The sequence below is a fragment of the Salvelinus namaycush genome, chromosome 11 (genome assembly GCF_016432855.1).
Source record: "Salvelinus namaycush isolate Seneca chromosome 11, SaNama_1.0, whole genome shotgun sequence".
NCBI lineage: Eukaryota > Metazoa > Chordata > Actinopteri > Salmoniformes > Salmonidae > Salvelinus > Salvelinus namaycush.
Genome location: NC_052317.1, coordinates 7,559,313 through 7,584,901, shown reverse-complemented (window position 1 = coordinate 7,584,901; position 25,589 = coordinate 7,559,313). Strand labels below are relative to the sequence as shown.

The 25,589-nt window shown below is 43.6% G+C and overlaps 2 protein-coding genes across 2 annotated transcripts; both read right to left on the bottom strand.

The window, feature by feature from the left end:
- Positions 1-11,310: 11,310 nt before the first annotated feature.
- LOC120056254 (regulator of G-protein signaling 21-like) lies at positions 11,311-12,363 on the bottom strand. Its single transcript, XM_039004504.1, has 3 exons — positions 12,255-12,363; positions 11,835-12,001; positions 11,311-11,487 (listed from the first exon to the last, which is right to left on the bottom strand). Exons 1-3 carry the CDS (start codon positions 12,361-12,363, stop codon positions 11,311-11,313), a joined length of 453 nt encoding a protein of 150 aa, XP_038860432.1.
- Positions 12,364-16,214: 3,851 nt separating this feature from the next.
- On the bottom strand, positions 16,215-22,407 carry LOC120055474 (regulator of G-protein signaling 21-like). The gene is made up of 5 exons (XM_039003334.1): positions 22,286-22,407; positions 20,834-20,932; positions 19,619-19,680; positions 18,885-19,051; positions 16,215-16,807 (listed from the first exon to the last, which is right to left on the bottom strand). The coding sequence occupies exons 1-5, from the start codon at positions 22,405-22,407 to the stop codon at positions 16,547-16,549; spliced, it is 711 nt and encodes a 236-aa protein (XP_038859262.1). The 3' UTR covers positions 16,215-16,546.
- Positions 22,408-25,589: the final 3,182 nt, after the last annotated feature.

Sequence of the window (25,589 nt, the reverse complement as noted above, 5' to 3'; positions counted from 1 at the left end):
GGAGTTGCCCCTCTGTCCTGAGCTACCTCTCTGTCCTGAGCTACCTCTCTGTCCTGAGCTACCCCTCTGTCCTGAGCTACCTCTCTGTCCTGAGTTGTCTATATTTAGGAGGGGCCTTGGTGAAGGTTCCTGGACCATGGTCGGGGGCGAGGGTCGCCACTCAAAGGACGCTAAGGAGGGGGACAAAGACAGTGGTGGAGTGGTGTCCTCGTCCACCGCCGGAGCCGCCACCGCGGACAGATGCCCACCCAGACCCTCCCCTTGAGTTTTAGGGGTGCGTTCGGAGTCCGCACCTCAGGGGGGGGGGGGGGGTACTGTCACGTCCTGACCATAGTTCTTATGTGTTTTGCTTGTTTAGTGTTGGTCAGGACGTGAGCTGGGTGGGAATTCTATGTTGTGTGTCTAGTTTGTCTGTTTCTGTGTCCAGCCTAATATGGTTCTCAATCAGAGACAGCTGTCAATCGTTGTCCCTGATTGAGAATCATATATAGGTGGCTTGTTTTGTGTTGGGGATTGTGGGTGGTTGTTTCCTGTCTCTGTGTTTGTGTTCTGCACCAGATAGGACTGTTTCGGTTTGCCACACTTTGTTATTTTTGTTTGTTGTAAGTGTTCACTGTTTTTTGTTTAATTAAACATGTTGAGCACTGGCTACGCTGCGTGTTGGTCCGATCCCTGTTTCACCCCCTCTTTTAGTGAAGAGAGGGAAGGCTGCCGTGACAGAACCACCCACCAAACCCGGACCAAGCAGCGTAGCAACGGGCAGCAGCGGCAGCAGCAGCAGCAGCGGGACCAGGAGAAATGGACTTGGGAGGACGTATTGGACGGAAAGGGTTGCTACACATGGGAGGAGATCCTGGCTGGTAAGGATCGCCTTCCATGGGAACAGGTGGAGGCAGCTAGGAGAGCGAAAGCAGCTGAGAAGGGGAACCGGTGTTATGAGGGAACACGGCTGGCCAGGAAGCCCGAGAAGAAATCCCAAAAAGTTCTTGGGGGGGGGGGGGGGGGGGGGGGGTAAAGGGTAGTGTGGCGAAGTCAGGTAGGAGACCTGCGCCCACTTCCCATGCTTACCGTGGAGAGCGGGAGTACGGGCAGACACCGTGTTATGCGGAAGAGCGCACGGTGTCTCCTGTACGTGTGCATAGCCCGGTGCGGGTTATTCCACCTCCCCGCACTGGCCGGGCTAAATTGAGCATTGAGCCAAGTGCCATGAAGCCGGCTCAACATATCTGGCCTCCAGTACGTCTCCTCGGGCCGGTGTACATGGCACCAGCCTTACGCATGGTGTCCCCGGTTCGCCTACACAGCCCAGTGCGGGTTATTCCACCTCCCCGCATTGGTCGGGCTACGGGGAGCATTCAACCAGGTAAGGTTGGGCAGGCTCAGTGCTCAAGGGAGCCAGTACGCCTGCACGGTCCGGTATATCCGGCGCCACCTTCCCGCCCCAGCCCAGTACCATCAGTGCCTACACCACGCACTAGGCTTCCTGTGCGTCTCCAGAGCCCTGTTCCTCCTCCACGCACTCTCCCTGTGGTGCGTGTCTCCAGCCCAGTACCACCAGTTCCGGCACCACGCACCAAGCCTCCTGTGCGTCTCCAGAGCCCTGTACGCACTGTTCCTTCTCCCCGCACTCGCCCTGAGGTGCGTGCCCTCAGTCCGGTACCACCAGTTCCGGCACCACGCACCAGGCCTATAGTGCGCTTTGAGAAACCAGTGTGCCCTGTTCCTGCTCCCCGCACTAGCCTTGAGGTGCGTGTCTCCAGTCTGGTGCCACCAGTTCCGGCACCACGCACCAGGCCTACTGTGCGCCTCAGCAGGTCTGAGTCGGCCGTCTGCCCAACCCCGCCTGCACTGTCCGTCTGCCCAGCGCCATCTGAGCCATCCGTCTGCCCAGCGCCATCTGAGCCATCCGTCTGCCCAGCGCCATCTGAGCCATCCGTCTGCCCAGCGCCATCCGTCTGCCCAGCGCCATCTGAGCCATCCGTCTGCCCAGCGCCATCTGAGCCATCCGTCTGCCCAGCGCCATCTGAGCCGTCCGTCTGTCCAGCGCCATCTGAGCCGTCCGTCTGCCCAGCGCCATCTGAGCCGTCCGTCTGCCCAGCGCCATCTGAGCCGTCCGTCTGCCCAGCGCCATCTGAGCCGTCCGTCTGTCCCGAGCCATTAGAGCCGCCCGTCTGTCCCGAGCCGTCAGAGCCGTTCGTCAGTCAGGTGCCGCTAGAGCTGTCCGTCAGTCAGGAGCCGCCAGCCAGTCAGGAGCCGCCAGAGCCGCCAGCCAGTCAGGGGCCGCCAGAGCCGCCAGCCAGTCAGGGGCCGCCAGAGCCGCCAGCCAGTCAGGGGCCCGCCAGACCCGCCAGCCAGTCAGGGGCCGCCAGAGCCGCCAGCCAGTCAGGGGCCGCCAGAGCCGCCAGCCAGTCAGGGGCCGCCAGAGCCGCCAGCCAGTCAGGGGCCGCCAGAGCCGCCAGCCAGTCAGGGGCCGCCAGAGCCGCCAGCCAGTCAGGAGCCGCCAGAGCCGCCAGCCAGTCAGGAGCCGCCAGAGCCGCCAGCCAGTCAGGAGCCGCCAGAGCCGCCAGCCAGTCAGGAGCCGCCAGCCAGTCAGGAGCCGCCAGCCAGTCAGGAGCCGCCCTCCAGTCAGGAGCCGCCCTCCAGTCAGGAGCCGCCCTCCAGTCAGGAGCCGCCCTCCAGTCAGGAGCTGCATCTAGCTGCATCTAGTCCGGAGCAACCATTCAGTCCGGAGCTGCCCTCCAGTCATGAGCTGCATCTAGTCCGGAGCAACCATTCAGTCCAGAGTTGCCCCTCTGTCCGGAGTTGCCCCTCTGTCCGGAGTTGCCCCTCTGTCCGGAGTTGCCCCTCTGTCCGGAGTTGCCCTTCTGTCCGGAGTTGCCCCTCTGTCCTGAGCTACCTCTCTGTCCTGAGCTACCTCTCTGTCCTGAGCTACCCCTCTGTCCTGAGCTACCTCTCTGTCCTGAGTTGTCTATATTTAGGAGGGGCCTTGGTGAAGGTTCCTGGACCATGGTCGGGGGCGAGGGTCGCCACTCAAAGGACGCTAAGGAGGGGGACAAAGACAGTGGTGGAGTGGTGTCCTCGTCCACCGCCGGAGCCGCCACCGCGGACAGATGCCCACCCAGACCCTCCCCTTGAGTTTTAGGGGTGCGTTCGGAGTCCGCACCTCAGGGGGGGGGGGGGGTACTGTCACGTCCTGACCATAGTTCTTATGTGTTTTGCTTGTTTAGTGTTGGTCAGGACGTGAGCTGGGTGGGAATTCTATGTTGTGTGTCTAGTTTGTCTGTTTCTGTGTCCAGCCTAATATGGTTCTCAATCAGAGACAGCTGTCAATCGTTGTCCCTGATTGAGAATCATATATAGGTGGCTTGTTTTGTGTTGGGGATTGTGGGTGGTTGTTTCCTGTCTCTGTGTTTGTGTTCTGCACCAGATAGGACTGTTTCGGTTTGCCACACTTTGTTATTTTTGTTCGTTGTAAGTGTTCACTGTTTTTTGTTTAATTAAACATGTTGAGCACTGGCTACGCTGCGTGTTGGTCCGATCCCTGTTTCACCCCCTCTTTTAGTGAAGAGAGGGAAGGCTGCCGTGACATTGGGTCTCCTTGAATAATGTTTAGGAACATAACCCTGTCATGACAAAAGCCCTCTGTAGATGAGCTTGCCCTGTTGAAGACAGCTAAATTGTGTGATAAGGTCAAGTGAACATGACAATCAATTGATATTGAACTGTTTCCAAACCGAGAATGGAATCTGGGTGTCTGTGGGTGCTGGGCTCTGAGGTTGTGGCTTCACCATTAGAGCATGCATCTTTCTCTGGGTCTGTAGGTTCAGGAATGTCCTCTGAAAAGAAATGCTTGCTCATTTATTTAGAATTCAATACAGAAATATCTAATATACATAAGTATTCACACCCTTGAATCAATACTTTGTGGAAGCACCTTTGGCAGCGATTACAGCTGTGAGTCTTTCTGGGTAAGTCTGTAAAAGCTTTACACACCTGGATTTTGCAACATTTGCCCAGTATTCTTTTCAAAATTCTTCAAGCTCTGTCAAATTGGTTGTTGATCATTGTTAGACAACTATTTTCAGGCCTTGCCATAGATTTTCAAGTAGATTAAAGTAAAAACTGTAATTCGGACACTCAGGAACATTCACTGTCTTCTTTGTAAGCAACTCCAGTGTAGATTTGGCCTTGTATTTTAGGTTATTGTCCTGCTGAAAGGTGAATTCATATCCCAGTGTCTGGTGGAAAGGTTTTCCTCTAGGATTTTGCCTGTGTTTAGCTCCATTACGTTTATTTTTTATCCTGAAAACTCCCCAGCCCTTAACGATTACAAACATACCCATAACATGATGCAGCTACGACTATGCTTGAAAATATGGAGAGTGGTACTCAGTAATGTGTTTTATTGGATTTTCCCCAAACATAATACTTTGTATTCAGGACAAAAAGTGAATTGCTTTGCCACATTTTTTGCAGTATTACTTTATTGCCTTGTTGCAAACAGGATGCATGTTTTGGAATATTTTTATTCTGTACAAGTTTCCTTTTCACTCTGTCATTTAGGTTAGTATTGTGGAGTAACTATAATGTTGTTGATCCATTCTCAGCTTTCTCCTATCACAGCCATTAAATATTGGTCTCATGGTGAAATCCCTGAGTGGTTTGCTTCTTCTCTGGCAAATGAGTTAGGAAGGACGCCTGTATCTTTGTAGTGACTGGGTGTATTGATACACCATCCAAATTGTAATTCATAACTTCATTATGCTCAAAGGGATATTCAATGTCTGCTTTTTTATTTTTTACCCATCTACCAATAGGTGCCCTTCTTTACGAGGCATTGGAAAACGTTCCTGGTCTTTGTGGTTTAATCTTTGTTTGAAATGCACTGCTCGACTGAGGGACCTTACAGTATGTGTGGGGTACAGAGCTGAGGTAGTTATTCAAAAATTATGTTAAACAGTATTATTGCACACAGTCCATGCAACTTATTATGTGACTTGTTATGCACATTTTTACCCCTGAACTTATTTAGGCTTGCCATAACAAAGGGGTTAAATATTTATTGACTCAAGACATTTCAGCTTACTTTTTATTTTATTTACATAATTCCACTTTGACATTATGGGATAATGTCATTTTGGGATATTTTCCCACAAAATAGTCAAGGGGTGTGAATACTTTCTGAAAGCACTGTCAGTATGTTTGTTTGTATAATGTAAGGTCCGATGCTCCGGCTAACGTCAAACATGTAGCTATGTTCCCGGCATTGGCCTTCCATGGATGTTTATATGACAAGTTATCGACCTCGGTTTACGTCTCTCGCAGTGCTCACTCTGACATGCTACAGCTAGCTACGCTGAAGACATTGGTAGCTAGCTAGATAGTAATTTAGCTAAAACAATATATTACCTTGCTGATCATTGCTGCTCGGCGTCATGGCTTCAAATTTCGCTGTCGGTGATGTCGAATCCAGCGTCCTCCGACTAGACATGCCTGGTCTGCATCCAGTACAACGTCAATGGTGTTGAACCACTGGCGTGTTCTGATCCACTTTTATTGTCAATAGAAAGAAATGGTCAAAAGCGCCAATAGAGAACTGATACTGTATACTGGGTTGGGATTGGTGTGGGGTGTGGGGGGGGGTCTGTGGTTGGCTTTTGACCATTTCTTTGGATTTTTCATGAGTCATGTCTTACTCATTGTTAGAAAAAAGTTTGTTGGAAATTGGATGTCAGGTACTTGATTTATTGAATATTATATGAACCTTATCAATTTAAATGGCCAATTTTTGGTGGAATGAATTATCTTAATTTCTCAGAGATCAAATGATATTTCAACAAGATAATGTTGCAGAAATGCTAATCTTATCTGTTTCTAGCTACAGAAACGCTTCCAGAACAATCTGAGACTGTGGGTGTCATGGCTGAAATGATATGGAACGACCCTGCATTTAGATTGGATTATTCTGAATTGTACACATGATTACAACCAATTATACATAACTAGAAAAATACAATTCCTGAAGAATATTTGTGTGCTTGCTCAAGCTGTCTAAATGTATTTTTATGGTCGTGGGAGAAGTTTAAATTGTTTGAGCCCAGTGTAGAATTCAAGCCGAACATTTTTATGGTCGTGGGAGAAGTTTAAATTGTTTGAGCCCAGTGTAGAATTCAAGCCGAACAGAAGATAAAGCAGTTGTAAGAAGACATTGGAGACTTTCTATGATACCAGATGTACTATATTTCGGGCAACATGCCCTCTCTGTCTACCTAGGCTTACTTTGCATGCCTTCACCATGGTTACGTAAGGTATGCAAAGTTACATCCATCAGGCCAAGGTTCAGTAATGCACCTTTTGGCCCTACGTACAATGAACAAGCATTGTCAGTGCATCTAAACACCGTGGTTTAAATGCTTCCATTGGATGAGTGTTGATCATATGAAATGGGTATTCTCAGTGTATACAATATTGTTCATCACTGCATTTCTCTTTGCACAGTCCTTCAAAGATGTTGAGCACACCACAAGCTCTCCACGTTCTCCAAAAGTGTTTTTGCTGCTCCTGCTGCTCTGTACTGTTCCATTTCTTCAAACATACATTTGAGGTTAAGGGTTAAGTTTAGGCACTAATTCCGAACAGTTAAGGTAAGGGTTAAGGTTTGGGATAAACATTACGTTTAGGTGCTCATTCCAAATTGTTATGGTAAGGGCCCGTGGCGGTTCTAGCTTGTATGGCTCCCTGGGCGTACCCCCCTTTCAGCGCCCCATTCTGCACCAACTGTAATTTTTATTCAGACATTTGGAACAACACAAATAAATAATCATAACATTTAAAATTATATAAATATAAAAATATATACAAAAATAAGACTCATAAATATCAAAAAGAAGTAGCAAAGACAAATGGAAACAAATTTGTGTTGTTTTGGCACTCGAGCATCAATACATTACCCTTCCACCAACACTGTCAACCAAGAGTCAAGACTAAACCCATTCACCTGGTGGTGTGCAGACTGGTTTTATATTATTCTTAACGATTTCGCACAAACCAGACAAAAATGCAACAATAGGTCTGTGAAACTATATATTCACATGAATTGTGGTTTATTTGGTAACATTTCGTAATGTGACTGATTTTACTAATTGCATTATTACTGTAAAAAGTTAGAGGTGCGCTATTTGATAGATTCCCCAACTCCCCCAGTGGGGAGACCTGAGGTCAACCTACACCCGCCCCCCTCCCCATCTCGTACTTCTGAGTGTGAGACCTTCCCAGGCAGTAACCTGCCTAGCTCACAAACTAGAACCAGGGCGCCCACTCTGACAAGGTTAATGACCCACATTCCCACACGGTGACATGATATCATTGACCTGACGTGCAAATTAGCGAAAGAAGACCGATCCCTCAAATGTGACCATTCTAAATGTCGTCTGTACCTAAATTTGCCACTGGTACGGGTTAAGGTTTGAGATATGGTTAAAACCAAAAATAAATGTCCATGGCTGCGATTGAACACAAGACTTCTGATCAAGAGTCATGTGATTACACCAATCAACAGCAAACCCCAAACCTACTTGATGGTAATAGTGCAAGTTGTCTGCCTTGATATGGTTGTATAGGCTAAGTCATGACTGTCAACATGAAACCTGTGCAGCTTCTGTTTTATCCAGAATTCCCCAACTGGGGACCCGCAGGTGGTTTTATTTGGCCCCCCAGGTTTTCTGACCAAGAAAAAATATTTATATTTGAGTGTGTAATTTTCATTGTTGGACATAAAAGACTGTAAAAACACCAGGAAATCAGCTCCAAGTGATTTTAATTGAAGACATCTGTTCCCAAGTATTCCCACGCATAATAAAGAGACACGTGATTGTATACAAATGTAAGCAAGGTTTGAAATGATTATGTTTTAATCAAACATTATATCTGTTTGGGCTTCTTGCGGTCAATTTGCACCATCTACAAATTATTTGTAATTTGTTCCGGCCCCCCAACCGCCACTAATATATACATACAATTTACTGTAGGACATTTGAATCATTTAGCAGGCACTTATCCAGAGTCAGTTACAGGAGAATGTAGGGTTAAGTGCTTTGCTCAAGGGCACATCGACAGATTTTTCACCTAGTCAGCTCAGGGATTCGAATCATTGTGACTTTTCAGTTACTGGCCTAACGCTCTCAACTGCTAGGCTGGCCTAACCACTAGGCTACCTGCCACCCAAGTTCTGGTGCAGGGCCAGTTTAATTTGTTTACAAAACGAGAACAAGAACATAAGTCAATGTGTGAGCTTTGCTGCCACCTGGAGTTGGAGAGCTGTACACACTTCAGGGACCACACCCTCTGTTCCAACACCCTTCTAACCCTTCTCCTTAAAGTGTTCAGAATTGCTTTTTTGAAATATTGGATTGATGCCAGCATGGGCTAGAGGGAGTTTCCATCATATTTCTGGTTCCATTCATATTTATCCATGGATGGGGAGTGAACATGTGCACTCTTCGGGGAAGCGGGAAGTTAATCGGGTCGCATCATGGTCAATCAAAACAATCAGGGGATGTTTTGCATCGAATTCAAAATGATAGCACGGACACACCCTGACCGCACTACGCACAATTTATATGAGAGCAAAATTGCTGTTGATTGAATGTTTTCTTCAAAAGAGATATCTGATTTTAAATACATTACAGTTGAAGTCGGAAGTTTACATACACTTAGGTTGGAGTCATTAAAACCCATTTTTCAACCACTCCACAAATGTCTTGTTAACAAACCTATAGTTTTGGCAAGTCGGTTAGGACATCTACTTTGTGCATGACACAAGTCATTTTTCCAACAATTGTTTACAGACAGATTATTTCACTTATAATTCACTGTATCACAATTCCAGTGGGTCAGAAGTTTACATACACTAAGATGACTGTGCCTTTAAACAGCTTGGAAAATTCCAGAAAATTATGTCATGGCTTTAGAAGCTTCTGATAGGCTAATTAACATAATTCGAGTCAATTGGAGATGTGCCTTTGGATGTATTTCAAGGCCTACCTTCAAACTCAGTGCCTCTTTGCTTGACATCATGGGAAAATCTAAAGAAATCAGACCTCAGAAAAATAATTGTAGACCTCCACAAGTCTGGTTCATCCTTGGGAGCAATTTCCAAATGCCTGAAGGTACCACGTTCATCTGTACAAACAATATTACGGAAGTATAAACACCATGGGACCACGTAGCCTTCATACCACTCAGAAAGGAGACGCGTTCTGTCTCCTAGAGATGAACGTACTTTGATGCAAAAAGTGCAAATCAATCCCAGAACAACAGCAAAGGACCTTGTGAAGATGCTGGAGGAAACAGGTACAAAAGTATCTATATCCACAGTAAAACGAGTCCTATATCGACATAACCTGAAAGGCCGCTCAGCTCCAAAACCGCCATATAAAAGCCAGACTACGGTTTGCAACTGCACATGGGGACAAAGATCGTAGTTTTTGGAGAAATGTCCTCTGGTCTGATGAAACAAAAATATAACTGTTTGGCCATAATGACCATCGTTATGTTTGGAGGAAAAAGGGGGAGGCTTGCAAGCCGAAGAACACCATCCCAACCATGAAGCACGGGGGTGGCAGCATCATGTTGTGGGGGTGTTTTGCTGCAGGAGGGGCTGGTGCACTTCACAAAATAGATGGCATCATGAGGGAGGAAAATTATGTGGATATATTGAAGCAACATCTCAAGACATCAGTCAGGAAGTTTAAGCTTCGTCGCAAATGGGTCTTCCAAATGGATAATGACGCCAAGCATACTTCCAAGCATACTTCCAAGCATACTTCCAAAGTACGCCAAGCATACTTCCAAAGCAAAATGGCTTAAGGACAACAAAGTCAAGGTATTGGAGTGGCCATCACAAAGCCCTGACCTCATTCCTATAGAAAATGTGTGGGCAGAACTGAAAAGCGTGTGTGAGCAAGGAGGCCTACAAACCTGACTCAGTTACACAAGCTCTGTCAGGAGGAATGGGCTAAAATGCACCCAACTTATTGTGGGAAGCTTGTGGAAGGCTACCTGAAACGTTTGACCCAAGTTAAACAATTTAAAGGCAATGCTACCAAATACTCATTGAGTGTATGTGAACTTCTGACCCACTGGGAATGTGATGAAAGAAATAAAAGCTGAAATAGATCATACTCTCTACTATTATTCTGACATTTCACATTCTTAAAATAAAGTGGTGATCCTAACTGACCTAGGACAGGGAATTTTTACTAGGATTAAATGTCAGGAATTGTGAAAAACTGAGTTTAAATGTATTTGGCTATGGTGTATGTAAACTTCCGACTTCAACTATACACATAAACAGACCAAATAAACAAATGACAATAGAGATTTCAGATCATTCTCATTCATCACCTGACTGTCAAAGTTTTCCACCACATGTTATCCACCATTCACAAAAATTGCCCTCTCTTTGTCTCCCTGAATATCTGGGAACTTAAAAGGTTAGAATGCATACAACTTTGAATTGCAGTAGCCAGTGCACCTGTAAAAAGCAGGCACATAATAGTTGCATTTAGCATCTGGCTTTCCCCAAAATATCCACGCAGAACAAGGACAGGAGCTTGGCAACTCATTTGCATAGTTTTTTATTTCAAATTTGATGCTTGATTCATTCAGATCATTTTAATTTCAATTTGAGACAGTATCTGATTACATACAGAAGTGATAATACTATTGATACAAATTAAGAACTTATTCGTCATCTAATTTATAGTCAAAGGGGCAACATTTTGGCATTTTACTCTCTACAAATAACTTAGTTAAATACAACCAACATTGCACACATTATACTATATACATTCATTGAGGATGGAATCAACCCATTAAATGTAGTCACCGGTTAAAGAAAAGATATCTCTGATATTGTTTGGACATGGATTGCAATGACATGGTAAGCATAAGTAGATGAAAGAGGTGAAAGAATGTGTTTCTCAACTTCTGGGTTGTTCTCGACCAGTTCCTGGTTAAATGGTTAGCTGACAGCCATTTAGTCAGTTCTCAGGTGCTAGTTTTAAGGAACGATACAATCCATTTCCACGTGCATTGCTACATTTAAACACAGTCTAGCCAGGATATTCTGGACGTTGCTAAACTAAACCATAGGTAACAACATCCTAGGTAAGTCGAAAATAAGGTAAAAAATAAATTAAACCATCCCTTTAATCAAAGTGGTCCTCCATGGATAGAGGGACTATAGCTTGCCAGTGTCTGGTACATAGAATGTTGAGAAACACTTAGAGCGTTTGTTATTCAAGAGAGTCACCTTGCATCTGCTCTCCTCAGCAAATCCTGGTAGATGTCTGACTTGAGGAATCGTGGGTAACAATCCCTGGCCATCAGACTGTAGATCAGCTTCTGTGCCGCGTCAAAGGAAGTCAGGCTCGGCTGGGAGATGTTCTTGGTGATATTTTCTCTGGTCCCACAATCAATGTTGATCTTCAACCAAGATATAAGCCCAGTAAATACATGTTTTTTTCCCCCCCAGACACATTTCTACATCTTATGTCCACTGAATGTAAAAAGGCAGACAAAGGTATAAACAGGTATAGATCCAACCAGTTCCTTATTAATTCATTTGTTTGTTCTGAGTTGTTATGAAATTCAGCCGATTGTGAACAGGGGTTGTATGTGTCGAGTATCAGAGTAGGGATGCTGATCTAGGATCAGACATCTCTTGTCCATATAATCTTATTCATTATGATCTTAAAGGCTAAACTGATCAGCCTAGATCAGCACTCCTACTCTGAGAAGCGTGATACATACGGCCCCAGGTAGCTACTTACCTGTCTGGGTGCTTCACATTCCACAAACTCAGAGTAGATCCTGTTTGCAGAGGAGATCATCTCTGGAAGAGACTTGATCTTCTTGTAGTCCTCACAGGCCAGCCAAAACAGGATGTTCTCCTCACTATACTCTGACTTCAGGAATTGTCGGAAAGCTGCCTGCCCAGCTGGACATATGGAAAAATAGGAAAAGAAGGGAAGTCTGTGTTTGTTATTGTAAGAAAGTATATGAGCGCGAGTTCTGTCGCAAGAGAAAGGCAGTAATCCTAACTTGATACATTTTAGTTACTTGTAACAGACAATCGGAATTTGCCTGTGATTTTCTGAATCACATCCCGAGGACGGCATAATCAGCTTAGCACTGTTGGTTATGCCTTCTAGACAGGCCGTATAGTAAAACGATAGAGACGTTGTCCTTACATTTACTACACAGGAGTTTGTCCACAGACTCTCCCCAAGTCTCAGCCTCTTCAAGTGGGTCCTTGAGAAAGCAACAAAATCTACCCTTGAAAAGAGTGTTGAGATCCATCACTAGCGCAGTAATCAGTGATTTTCAAAACACAATATCAAATCTGCCTCACACCTGGAAAGAAATTAGATGAATTACGGTCCATCAATGGTTTTGCATTTAAAAAATATGTTTTATAGTCCAGTGAAAAGATCTTTAAAAAATTCAAATGACCTGTAATCCAATACATTATATTAACTTAAATGCAAAATGCACATAATAGACTCCTCATTCTTGTAATAAGTTGTAACTTGTATTGAAACATAGCGGCATTCATCTACAGAATCAGTGATAAAGGAACTCACTTTATTGCCATGGCAGCGTTGTCTGTCTGGGAGAGAGAAAATTGTTGCTGCCAATGTGAGGCTAAGATTTTGATTGTTTCGAGGTGAGGGAGTTAAGTTGCAGGGAATGATCTAAACCAGGCTCCCTCCATGAATGGAACACATGAAAATCAGTATGCAAAGTGATGTTTGGAGAGAGGGTATCCTTCCTTCCATTGCCTCTCTGACCTCTGAGAGAGTATACACCTGGGTTTCAAGGAGTGGCCCTCATGTCTTCTATGATATCCTGTCCACCTCAGTGTCAATCATAGATATGAAGATGAAAGACAGAGTATATAATCCTAATATAACCCTAAAGTCAAAAGAGTGTACCATGGTACACCATTGTACATTTACCATGGTAAATGACGTCACCATCGACGAATGGCACTTTTGAAGAATTCGAAACAACTAGTACTACTTGGTAACAAATGGTGCCCAGTAGAGCTTGTTTCAAGTGATTATTAGAATGTTATAGAGAGATAGCTTTTTATATGTTCTTACTCTGTAATTACCATTTCACCAGATCATTTCTCAGTGGATAAATACTCTACAGTAAAACCAAACTCTCTTTCAGATAGTCTTTCATAGTCAGTAACAGAAACATAAGATAAACACTCATGGCCATGTGCTATAGTATCACAACAAAATAGTCACCTAAAATACACAATACACATATCGAAGTACGTCTTTTTATACTTTTGAAGTATAGGTATGTGTATTTATGTTTTTTTCGAACAGCCTAAAAAGCTACACATGGAATATATCATCAGCTATTGTATTGTAACAAAATAGTCAACTACAGCATCAACACAAATTGAAGTATTTGTGAAGGCTTTTGAAATACAGGTATCTGTATTTATGCTTTTGAACAGCCTAAGAAGCGACAGATGGGAAATGAAACGAGGTCAAATGAGTGAGGTAAAATGCAAAATAGAAAATGAAAGGTAAACAGTTGATGAAGTGCTGATGAAGCACCTCGATGGGAGGCTGACCATAAACAAATAGAGCATGAAGGGAATTCCGCATCCTGGTATTATGCTGGATTTGCATATCTGTTGTGGAATATCTTCCACATGAATTACAATGACAATCAACAATGACACATCAACAATAATATTCTATGCTATGCTCTGTGCATGATGCGCATGATATCTTCAGTCATTCTCTCTTATGTCTGTCTGTCACGGCTGTTGAAGGAACTGGACCAAGGTGCAGCGTGGTGAGCGTACATTTTTCCTTTTATTAAATAAAAATGACGCCGAACAAAACAATAAACACTACAAAAACAAACCGTGAAGCTAAATGGCTATGTGCCCTAAACAAAGTCAACTTCCCACAAAGACAGGTGGAAAAAAGGGATACCTAAGTATGGTTCTCAATCAGAGACAACGATAGACAGCTGCCTCTGATTTGAGAATCACACCCGGGCAAACACAAAGAAATAGAAAACATAGAAATAAAGAAACTAGAATGCCCACCCTAGTCACACCCTGGCCTAACCAAAATAGAGAATAATAGCCTCTCTATGGCCAGGGCGTGACACTGTCAAATCTAACCCTGCACTAAAGCACATAATATGTTTAGACCTTGTAAACTCTATTTTGACTTGTGTGAAAGTTTGAGTGATATCCGAGTGTTAGGAATAATGGCCTTTGTGAATAAAGTACTAAAAGTACAATATGGTCCATGTTTGCTTGAAAAGGGCTACATACATAAGATATTGTACTGGTTATATTTCCCTTCTTTGATCCTTTTATGGTATTGAATATCTACCACCCTTGATGGAGGGTCAAAGGTTAACCACAGATGCTGTCAGTGCAAGGTATACCCTTTCTGCATATAGGAAACCCACCCTCATGTGTCAGCCAAGTGATGCATTGTGGGATAGGGGTAATGGAATATTCCCAATGTATCCAGTAATTGCAAATGTGTAGTCATTAATGTACTAATGAAGATTAATGATGGCGGGTCATGGTATATGAGGACAGTCTTCATGGTGTACGAGGACAGTCCTCCCTGAGGTGCTCACATATCCTGATCCCCATCATCCTCCAGCCCAGGATATTATGTGCTTCCCAAACAAAACCAAGAATGGAAATCTCACCAGGTGATGGAAAACACCACGGCGATCCCGATTTGCATCCGTGTGGACGAACCAAGACTGGAAAATTTGATTTTCAAAAGAGGTGCTTGTCTCGCATGTGCACAGTGCTGAGAAGTGTTGCAATTGGTGCACTGCAGACTCTAAAACACTGTCTATTGCTGGTGTGGTTGCTATACATCCCAAAACTACAAGTTGGTGGATTCTTATTCAAGTTAACCCAGAGGAGTTTACTATCAAAGCATTCCTACCCACACACAAAACATAAATAAAACAGTTTTCCCCCCTATTTGTTGTTTCCCTTATTCCCTTAGCTGCCATGTAGATATTGCATTGTGGCATGTTTATTAAAATGTACAGGTCTCATACAAACACTAATTAATTCCTCTTCCAACACCATGTCATCTAGCTGTCATGGCTAGGGCCAGGAGTTTTCCATAGTAACAAAGGCCAATCATTTTTTCTGCCTATTTGATTTGACCAGGAAGTACTCTTGGCTCACACTGGGTTAGGGTGCTTCCTCTGGTAAGCCACAGTGGGGCGCTGTGTATCCTCGACCAGCACCTTCAGCAGCCTACAAAAAACAAGTATATTTTCCCCATGTGCTGCAACAATGCCTGCCCACCTGTGTGAAATAAATATAAATATTTCATTAAAAAAAAGTCAAGGCAAGGATTTGAATCCCACAGTGTACATACTCCTCCACTCCTAACACTTTTTGTCTCCACTGTAAGTAAGTTCATTTCTAGGGCATCGGTTAGAATCAGTGAGGGGTAAGGAAACATCAGCCAGCGTTAGCGTTCCTGTATTAAATGAATGTAAATTGAAGATAAATGCTTTATCACGTTTTTTTTGCCTGCCTGGCATATGTATTTATTAGGAATGTTTCGTCTTAAGGCAAGTCAAGTGTGGTGCCTAGTGATTTCTCTACCCGAAAGACTTGGCATTGCTGTGAACTGTCTTGGAATTTCAACTACTACTAATACGTGATTTTTTATGTCCAGGCAATGCTGTAGTTAAAAATATATATATATCCCACCAAACTCCCATGGCGAAGATGCCATGGAGCCAATACTGTCCGTCATTTAACTCTTAGTGGGTAGGAAACAATCTAATCACTTTGCTGTAATGAATTCGACACCGCCAAGATAGATTCAGTGGGATTGTTGGCAGCTTGGAATGATTACATATTTTTCTTTGTAAGGAATACTGTGTGCATACCAATGACGTGAATATTTCTAATCCTAGAGTGGTTACTCACTTGCTCAGTGAGGTCTATACATATTTTTGTGATTCGGCAGGGGTTCCTTCCAAATACTTCTATCGCACCTTCTGATTGTGTAATGCACTAACATCATAGTTGCTATTTGTCATGTTTTTGTTTGTCTCTTTTGACATAATTGAACAGTTATAAACATTAGAAAAAGCTTTCATAGTACATTGTTTATTCCAATAATTACTCTCCAGACAATATATACAATTTACAACTAAAAGCCAACATAACAGATTATTATCATAAATTATTGAATTAATACAAGCAGTGGCAAGACATTTAACGGTAATCAAGATGAACATTGCATATTAGTATTCAAACACAGTATTATGTGTCTAGATGGGGAACACTTTAACTGATAGCTGTAAAGTCAAATCTCTTCAGAAAGTCGCATTAAAAAACACAACACCTAGTCACACAGCGAGTCAGATACAGGCATTGCACTGCAAGAGAAATTAGAAGGGTGTGTGTGTGTGTGTTTTGTGCTACTCTCGGCTTAAGATGCTACAACCAGGCAGAGGAGTCGCCCGTGGCCTCCCCTCGCGGCTCATTGAAAACGCAGGACCGTGACCTCCGGCGGAACATGGTGGTCCCGGGGCCTTTTCTCTTGGTGAGGCGAAGGTAGATGTCGGAAGTGAGGAACCTTGGGTAGCAGTCTTTTTTCATCAGGCTGTAGACTTTGCTCTGTGCCGCATCGAAGCAGGTATTCGTCGGCGTGGCGATGGTCTTCTGGATGGCCACCTTTGTGGCGTAGTCGATGTTGACCTAAAAGTAAAGTGACACTATTATGTTAAGTGGATGAGGCTCAATCCCAAATCAAACCTTAGATATGGTAATATGGTACTAGCTCCTCCTTCCCATTTGATTGTTTTTGAAAAGAAAAGCAATGCTCATTCCAACTGTTGCTTGTACAAAGCACATCTTCCCGTTGATTTTGCGATCACTCAAACATCTGTTATGACCGCTCAAACAAATGCCAGTTCCCTTCAAAATGTCAGTTTTTTTTATTTGTATCTACACTATATATACAAAAGTATGTGGACACCGCTTCAAAATAGTGGATTCGGCTATTTCAGCCAGACCCGTTGCTGACAGGTATATAAATCGAGCACACAGTCATGCAATCTCCATAGACAAACATTGGCAGTAGAATGGCCCTACTGAAGAGCTCAGTGACTTTCAACGTGGCACTGTCATAGGATGCCACCTTTCCAACAATTCCGTTTGTCAAATTTCTGCCATGCTAGAGCTGCCCCGGTCAAATTTAAGTGCTGTTATTGTGAAGTGGAAACGTCTAGGAGCAACAATGGCTCAGCCGTGAAGTGGTAGGCCACACAAGCTCACAGAACGGGACCGCCAAGTGCTGAAGCACATAACGCGTAAAAATCGTTTGTCCTCAGTTACAACACTCACTACCGAGTTCCAAACTGCCTCTGGAAGCAATGTCAGCACAATAACTGTTTGGCGGGAGCTTCATGAATTGGGTTTCCAAGGCCGAGCAGCCGCACACAAGCCTAAGATCATCATGCGCAATGCCAAGCGGTGGCTGGAGTGGTGTAAAGCTTGCCGCTATTGGACTCTGTTCTCTGGATGAATCACGCTTCACCATCTGGCAGTCCGACGGAGAAATCTGGGTTTGGAACGCTACCTGCCGAATGCATAGTGCCAACTGTAAAGTTTGGTGGAGGGAGAATAATGGTCTGGGGCAAATGCAAACAACAAATGCATCCAATAAGTTTGTAGAGTCACAAGCTTGATGTAATCATTGTGTGCTAGGAGAATGGGACCAAATACTAAACTTTTGACTACTTTAATGCAGATATAAGTGAATTTGTCCTATTGCAGCTCACTGTAGTCTCCACCTAATGTTGGAATATGCAAGAGTATTTGACAAAAACAATCAAGAATTTGAGTGAAATCCATGGTGAAAGCTACTGGAGATTGTGAAATCGTGAGGGGGCGGTACCCAACCCTGCTGGTTGGAAATAGAGTAATTTCATGCAAATGTATTAAATTATGCCCATGGTTATATAGAAATTGGATGTTACTTTAGCTATACACCCAATCCTTTCTATTGGCAAGTGTGACTTGTTTAAGATCAGTGGGAGAGAGGTAAATGTACTCTAAACAGCTACAGTTCATGACTGGCCCAAGACACCTTGAGACATTCTTCCTAGTTTATGTTACGCAGAGCCCTCCATGTAAATACACTTCTGTGACACAATACATGTCCCTGTACTTGGTTTGGAAGTCATGCTCACTTATTCTTCAACTGAGCTTAGAAGACACTAACATCGTCATCTCAAACTGAAAGAGTGTGGGTAATTATTCCACTGTCTCAATTGCTGCTAGTTGCAGAGAAGGAAAACCACACTGTCACGTCTTTCTTCATCCAATGGTGCCTGAGGTTATAACGCTTCTAAACCACACGTTTCTATAATGGTCATATCTGTCTTACTAGGGGCATAGAGCATCTTCTTAACCACAGGTTTATCATGCACTCAGGGCTTTTTTTCATGCATCATACTCATTGTAACCTCTGCATAGTTCCTGTGCGTAGTTTATAAAAGTCAAAGTACGTATAGCGGTGAATGTTGGTGCATTGCATCCAGTCTCCTTTTGAATTAGATCAAGACCATAGAAGAGCAACAAAGATGAGATTTGATCTGTCTGTGAATGCTTGACCAACCAGCAGCTTTAGGGAAGTCCCATTGATGTGGCCCCACAGTGTTCCCATTGCCATTAATAGGGCCCACATGGTCAGGGAAACATCTAGACCCTATACAGCTTATGAAGCTCCAGCAAGGCCTATTTGGTTTCATTTCTCAAGCACCATATATACCTCCTTTGGGGCCTCGGCTTCAATGAAGACGGCATACATCTGCTTGGCTTTGGTGATGAGCCTGGAATCCGAGTCGATGGTCTTGTATTCCTCACAGGCCAACCAGAACTCAATGTTCTCCTCACTGAACTCTGTTCTGAGGAACTGAGAAAACGTCTCCACTCCATCTACTCGGGGGAGAAGAACATGCTCTTTAATGATCCATTGGATTTATTGGATTCAATCACGAGGCTTATATGGATAAAAACAACATGTACTGCTCTAGAATAATGGTGACAAAGGGATCTGCACTGTGCCCACTGACACTATAGATTAGTTACTTCGTATCTTACACTTGATTGACTTTCAGACTGTATTAATTGAGATGTGGCTTGTTTTTGTTAATTCCGATTCAAAGTAGAAATAGTCAAGCTCTGTAGATTCCCAACCTGCTCTCAATGGAAAGTGGGAAAGATAATATTGAACAGTCAACCACTGATCTCAATGACTCATGGAGCAAGCCCTGCAAAATGATTCACAGCCGTAATGAAACACTCTTCAATAAACATATCAGGAAGTTAGACAAGTTTGATAGTCGTAGCTAACGCTAAAAACATAGTAGTGAAACTCCATTGTCCTCTCCTCTAACCTTTAATTTCCCTAAAGACACTGTGGCTTCCCATTAAAGTTGTGCTTGGAACAAAAATAGACTCGCAATTTGTGACTAAATCAGACATCGCCGGTTTCAATCTAACCTGAATGTCTGAGCAGCTCTTCAAAGGTGTCGCTCCATCTCAAAGCTGCCTCCGGTGAGATGCTGCGGAAAAAAGAGTCAGAGATACCATTTAAGTCCTTTGCTAATGATGTGTTTATTTGTTTATATATCTTTCCGTGCAAGCCTGTTGAACGCTGATGGTGGGCTACAGTATGTCTAGCTTCTGTTGTTTCCCAATGGTATTTTGAATGAGGAAAAGAAACTGTACAGTCCATGAATTTAAAGGGGTATTTCAGCTAAATTACACATTTAGATATTTGTTTCCTTGTAGTAGTCTATGGGCTGGGCAATGCAGCTTAGAACGTATGGCAACAATGATCTAAACATGTAGTTGCACTGAACTATCCCATTAAAGGCCCGCACAGACTATACGTTTTTAGCCGTCTTATATGCCACCCAGACAAAATGTCCACATCGTGGGCAAATTCTTAGGTCGTTAAACGATTGTCGGACGTCTCACTGTGACAGGGTCTAGGGTCTGCCCATTTAAGTACGACTGTGTGCGGTCATAGGCTCCAACAAAGTTCTGGCAGTGTCAAAAAGGTTGAGCCTTTGTCGTGCAGTGTGGCATGCATTTATTTCTTCAAAATTAGAATTGACACATCGGATAATGAAAACTTGGAGCAGGTAATGGCCTGTGTGTAGTTACAAATAACATAGACACACATCGGATGTCAACATGTCAACGCTTGTATTGTGTAACGGCAATGACTATGTTGAGGCGCATATCCCATTGGAGCTATGGGCCTCATATTCGGTGTTAGCGTTTCCATGTTGTGATGTTCCCCTTCAGTTTGAGAGTTGAGCTCCTCATTACGAGGAGCGCACGCTCACAGAGGTAGGAGGAGCAATGTCTGTCCGTCTTCAGCTTGTTGCTGTTCTTTCGATGCCGTGCTTGATACGTCCAGTTGACGTAGCCTAGCCCGGCTGACCTAGCCTCGCAAGCCAATTGCAGAATGTGACGACAGAACTGAAGCAAATCATACAATCGGGCCAAGTTTATGTAAATTAGGTCACATCGCACAGTGCGACGTGTAATAATCGTGGAAGACTAAATCCGACGTACAGTGTGGAAAGCCCTTGAGATTGAAAATGCTCTTCAATACAAATTGGGTAACTGGGGCAATTAAACATGTTACGTTATTCTGCAGGGCAATCTCTTTCCATTGCTTTGCCTTTAAGACTGATGTCTTACTTGCTGGTTGCGGTGGCGGTCTTCTTTTCTGGACTGATGTTCTCATGGGAGCCTGACTTGGTCAGCAGAAGGCTCAGTTGGCTCCTCTTGTCTTTCAATCTGCAACCAGAGTTAATGGAACACTTTACATACCGATACATTTCGGTTTATTGCACAGCAGTTTAATCATAATGAATGAAATCACTAGCCTGGCCCCAGACCTGTTTGTGCTGTCTTGCCAACTCCGATGGTTATTATTACGCTAAACACTGTTTCAGTCGGCAAGACAGCGCAAACATATCGGGGAACCAGGCTACAAAATCACAACAACAGAGTAATTAACCGGCCATTGTTTACTCAAGCCGAGGACCTTTAACATGGACGATCACATGATAACTGAAATAAATAGGACTTCTTTCTTTCCACCTGGGCCACATGACGTAAAGGTCAACAGAGCAAGCAGTGTTTCACTGAAGGCAGCAGTGGCATCTCATTTGTGGACTGCCAAGATGGTGTGGGGTGGACAGTGCCCTTGAGAATGCTAGCAAAGCGAGATTGTGTCAGCGTGCTAACCATCATTCTGAAACTAGGAACCAACCACACATATGCCCTGTAACACAGAACAAAGGCAAACCAAGGGGAAATGTACTTCTGCACTTCTACTCAACGAACCAGTATCTGCAACACATTCAAGGGAATTTGCATGGACAGGAATTCACACTGACAGCAACTGAAACTGTGTTGCAAATCATTCAAAAGTTGTATTTCCCGTCTCCTCTCTACCTCCTGTCGAGGTAGCATCATTCAACTTTGTATAGTTAAATGATGGATAGTTACGAAGAACAAATGTTTTACCATGTCACAATTCATCCCCATCGCGTAGAGTAATTTAATTTGCCGCACAGTTCTACATCAAAAGTATCAACAAACCGAGACAGCCCCAAATGACTCTCAAACAAACAACATCGTGACACTTTAACACCTGCTCCGTGTCTGCTCTTGTCTTGTTGAAAACTCAAAGATGCAAATAAATCAAACCAAGGTACAGAACTCACAATTGTTTAGTTCTAGGGTGTCACCTTAACGAATGAACATTTATGTTCTGATCTCCTGCTATTGAGATAATGGCAATGGCTCTCAGATACACATGTACACTCTCACTCTGTAGAAACAAGTCGAGCATGGCGCCATGGCAGACCCCCTTACGCTATGCAGTCAACACCAACACTTAATGAGTGGTAGAGTTGTGGAGGAGAAAGTCACAATATAAGAGAAGATATTCATGTTAGCGATAAGGTTTTCTCTGTCTGTCTCCCAATTGCTGTTGTGCAATGCAAATAAAGGAAGTGGCATTCTTACAAGATGTAATGAAACAAGGTCTTAAAAGCTTCACAGAGTTGTTCAAATACACACAAATCGAATTCTGCTTTCAAATAAAAAAGGATAGGAAGATTTCAAGTGCAAAAAACCTACCTGGAATTACTATCTTTCATTCTCGGTGCCTTCAAGTCCTTAGGACCAAGCATTTTGAGATACGCTTCCTCCTTTGGGGCCAGAAAGTTGAATTGAGGAAATAGAAAAACAAATGTCTCCATGCTAACTTCCTTCTAACTTTAGCATTTGCGAAGGCAGACCACGAGCAGCTCGTAGTGTTCGTTTAACCCCATCGTTTGTACCACATCTCTTTTCAAAGCTTCGCATAGCCAACATATTTCCCCTGTACCTTTTCACACTGCTTCCTGACCCAGGTGAACTACTCAGTTTACCGCAGCATCAGTGATAAAGAAAATCCCCTCATGGTCAACATCCTGCTTTAAAACGATTACCGATGAACTTCACAGAAAACAATAACTTCCTATTACCAGACAAATACTGCATTTACATTAGTAATACTGTACAAACATGGATTAGGCCTACACTATGACTCCATCAAGCATCAATAAGTGATAGATTGATATGCAAAACTACTGTTGCAAATATTCAGATCAAAGGTATATTGAAGCACTTTGAACCTGTATTAAAAGTGTATTGAACCTGTATTGAAGCATGTTCAAACCCGCGCTTTGAATGAAGCAGGTAGCCTAGTGGTTAGAGCGTTGGGCCAGTAACCGAAGGTCATTGATTTGAAAACCCGTTCCGAAAAAGTGAAAAAATCTGCCGATGTGCCCTTGAGCAAGGCACTTAACCCTTATTTGCTCCAGGGGCGCCGTACTACTACTAAACCTATCTGGTGTATCTGACAACAAAAAATATATACACTGAGTGTACAAAACATTAGGAACACCTGCTCTTTCCATGACATAGACTGACCAGGTGAAAGCTATGATCCCTTATTGATGTCATCTGTTAAATCCACTTCAATCAGTGTAGATGAAGGGGAGGAGACAGGTTAACCTTTTACTGCAATGTGCTAAATCAGGGTCACACAGAGTGGTTCTTGGTAATCTTCAACAAATCTCCTTTGAAACAAAAGTGGTTATGGTTATGACCTTTAACATTCCACCCATGACGCCACTAAAGGGGGACTTGATTTGACTGCAGGAAAGAGCTACAGAAGGATTTTTAGGCCTTGAGACAATTTAGACATGTATAGTGTATGTGTGCCATTCAGAGGGTGAATGGGCAAGACAAAATGTAAGTGCCTTTGAACGGTGAATGGTAGTAGGTGCCAGGCGCACCAGCTTGAGTGTGTCAACTGCAATGCTGCTGGGTTTTTCCCCCTTAAATAGTTTTCCGTATCTATCAAGAATGGTCCACCCCCCCAAAGGACATCCAGCCAACTTGACACAACTGTGGGCCTAGCATCCCATGCTTTGACCTGACGAATTGAGGCTGTTCTGAGGGCAAAAGGGGACGCAACTCAATATTAGGACGGTGTTCCTAATGTTTGTACACTCAGTGTTTATACTGTATACAGTATATTGTGTGACTTGACCGGGTATCAAAACCTGAAACGCTGTCAAGTATTATGATAATCTCAGATAATTATTTGGGTAGTTGTCTGACAATGCATGACCTAACAGTGATTGATTGTGTTGCTGCGGTTATGTTGTTGCGTTCTATAGGTGTCCTATCAGGCCGTGTGTCTCCAAGCTGCTAAAATGAACAGTGTTACATCATAACAACCAACACACAATTAACACACTCAGTTAGCATTCTCCTCAAAGGAAGCCAGAGGTTCAAACACTACACGAGCGAAACATCATCCCCTCATTCAGATAATACAAGGAATGGTGATTTTGCAACTTATCGGCAAGATGTCATCTCAAAGTGCAAAGCACTGTCATTCCCTATGACAGAGTAATTCTGTGATTCCGCCGTGCTATCGGCAGCCAGCAAGTGGAGAGATAGAGGGGAATGAGATGGAATGAATAGTAAAATGGGTATGCATAAAGGCTGGGTATAGAGGCCTGGCGGTTTAAGGGCATCAGTGGTTCAATAGAGATAGACAAACTCACTGTGACACGGCGGAGAGCAACAGGGAATAGGTGCCCTCGCAGATAGACAGAGACAACTGTGATGTCTTTGTTTAAAGGAGGGTAGGAGGAACGACAACAACCAAAGCCCAGAGAAGAGAATGAACTTGTGAATGGGAACAATGCAGTTGTATGTTTAACCATAGCAAACACAGACCTTGGCCATGGTTCATAGTACTGTTTGACACGACACCAACTACGGATCTTATGGTACTATAATGCATCATCAGTCCTCCTCTACTTATAGCGGATAAGTTATTCTCATGCCATCCTAATAATCACAAGACAACACAAGTTGAAAATGGCAACCTGCGGTTGTTGACATAACTGGACTTCAGCAGTTATGCAATTCTTATGTACTACTTATGAATGGTGTATGAACGAGTTATGAAGCCCTTATGTTTGGGCCCTTCAAATAACGTTTGACCTCGATAACTATATAGATGGAAGTTTTAATTGTCACATACACCGGATAGGTGCAGTGAAATGCGTTGTTTTACAAGGTCGGTCATAGTAGTACGGCGCCCCTGGAGCAAATTAGGGTTAACAGCCTTGCTCAAGGGCACATCGACAGATTTTTCACGTTGTCGGCTCGGGTATTCAAACCAACGACCTTTCGGTTACTGGCCCAACACTCTAAAAGCGAGGCTACCTGCCACCCTAGTTAGTTTATTAGCTACCTTACTTCATTATGTGTATACTGCAAGTCACCAACGTAGAAAAGCAAGCTGAGATCCACTGTTCAGAAAGCAAAAAAAACATGACTTAAAAAACACAAGCCTATGCAGCATTAGCCTATTAAAAACAGCTATGTAGCAATGAGGTTTGTGCAGTAGGCTATAGGCCCAATACATTATCACTGCATATTGGCTATGCTTGAATTGCCCTGCCAATGTTATTCTTCTCAGACCATTTTGAAATACATTTTTGGTATATGATAACACTGGTAATAGATCATTTGTTGTATTACTTGTGAGGCACAGCTGAGTGAGCATAATAATTAGCTTTTTAAAATTTTACTGGACTGATGGCCTGCATCTGATGGTCAGTCTCAGGGGAGGGAGGGAGCAGCGTTGAGGCTCACCCGCCCCTCCGCTCTCTCTCCCTCCTCTGAGAGAAGGGGACACAGTCGCACTGCAATATTTCTGCCTCATGCACCAATTCATGTTGTTACTCCTATGACCAGAGAATGTGAAATATTCCTCGATATTAAAAAAGACAAGCCGCTAATGAAAACAATTCAAGCTTATCAAAACACTTTGCTATACTTATTCATTGCAGCTGCAGTGCTGGTTGTGGCG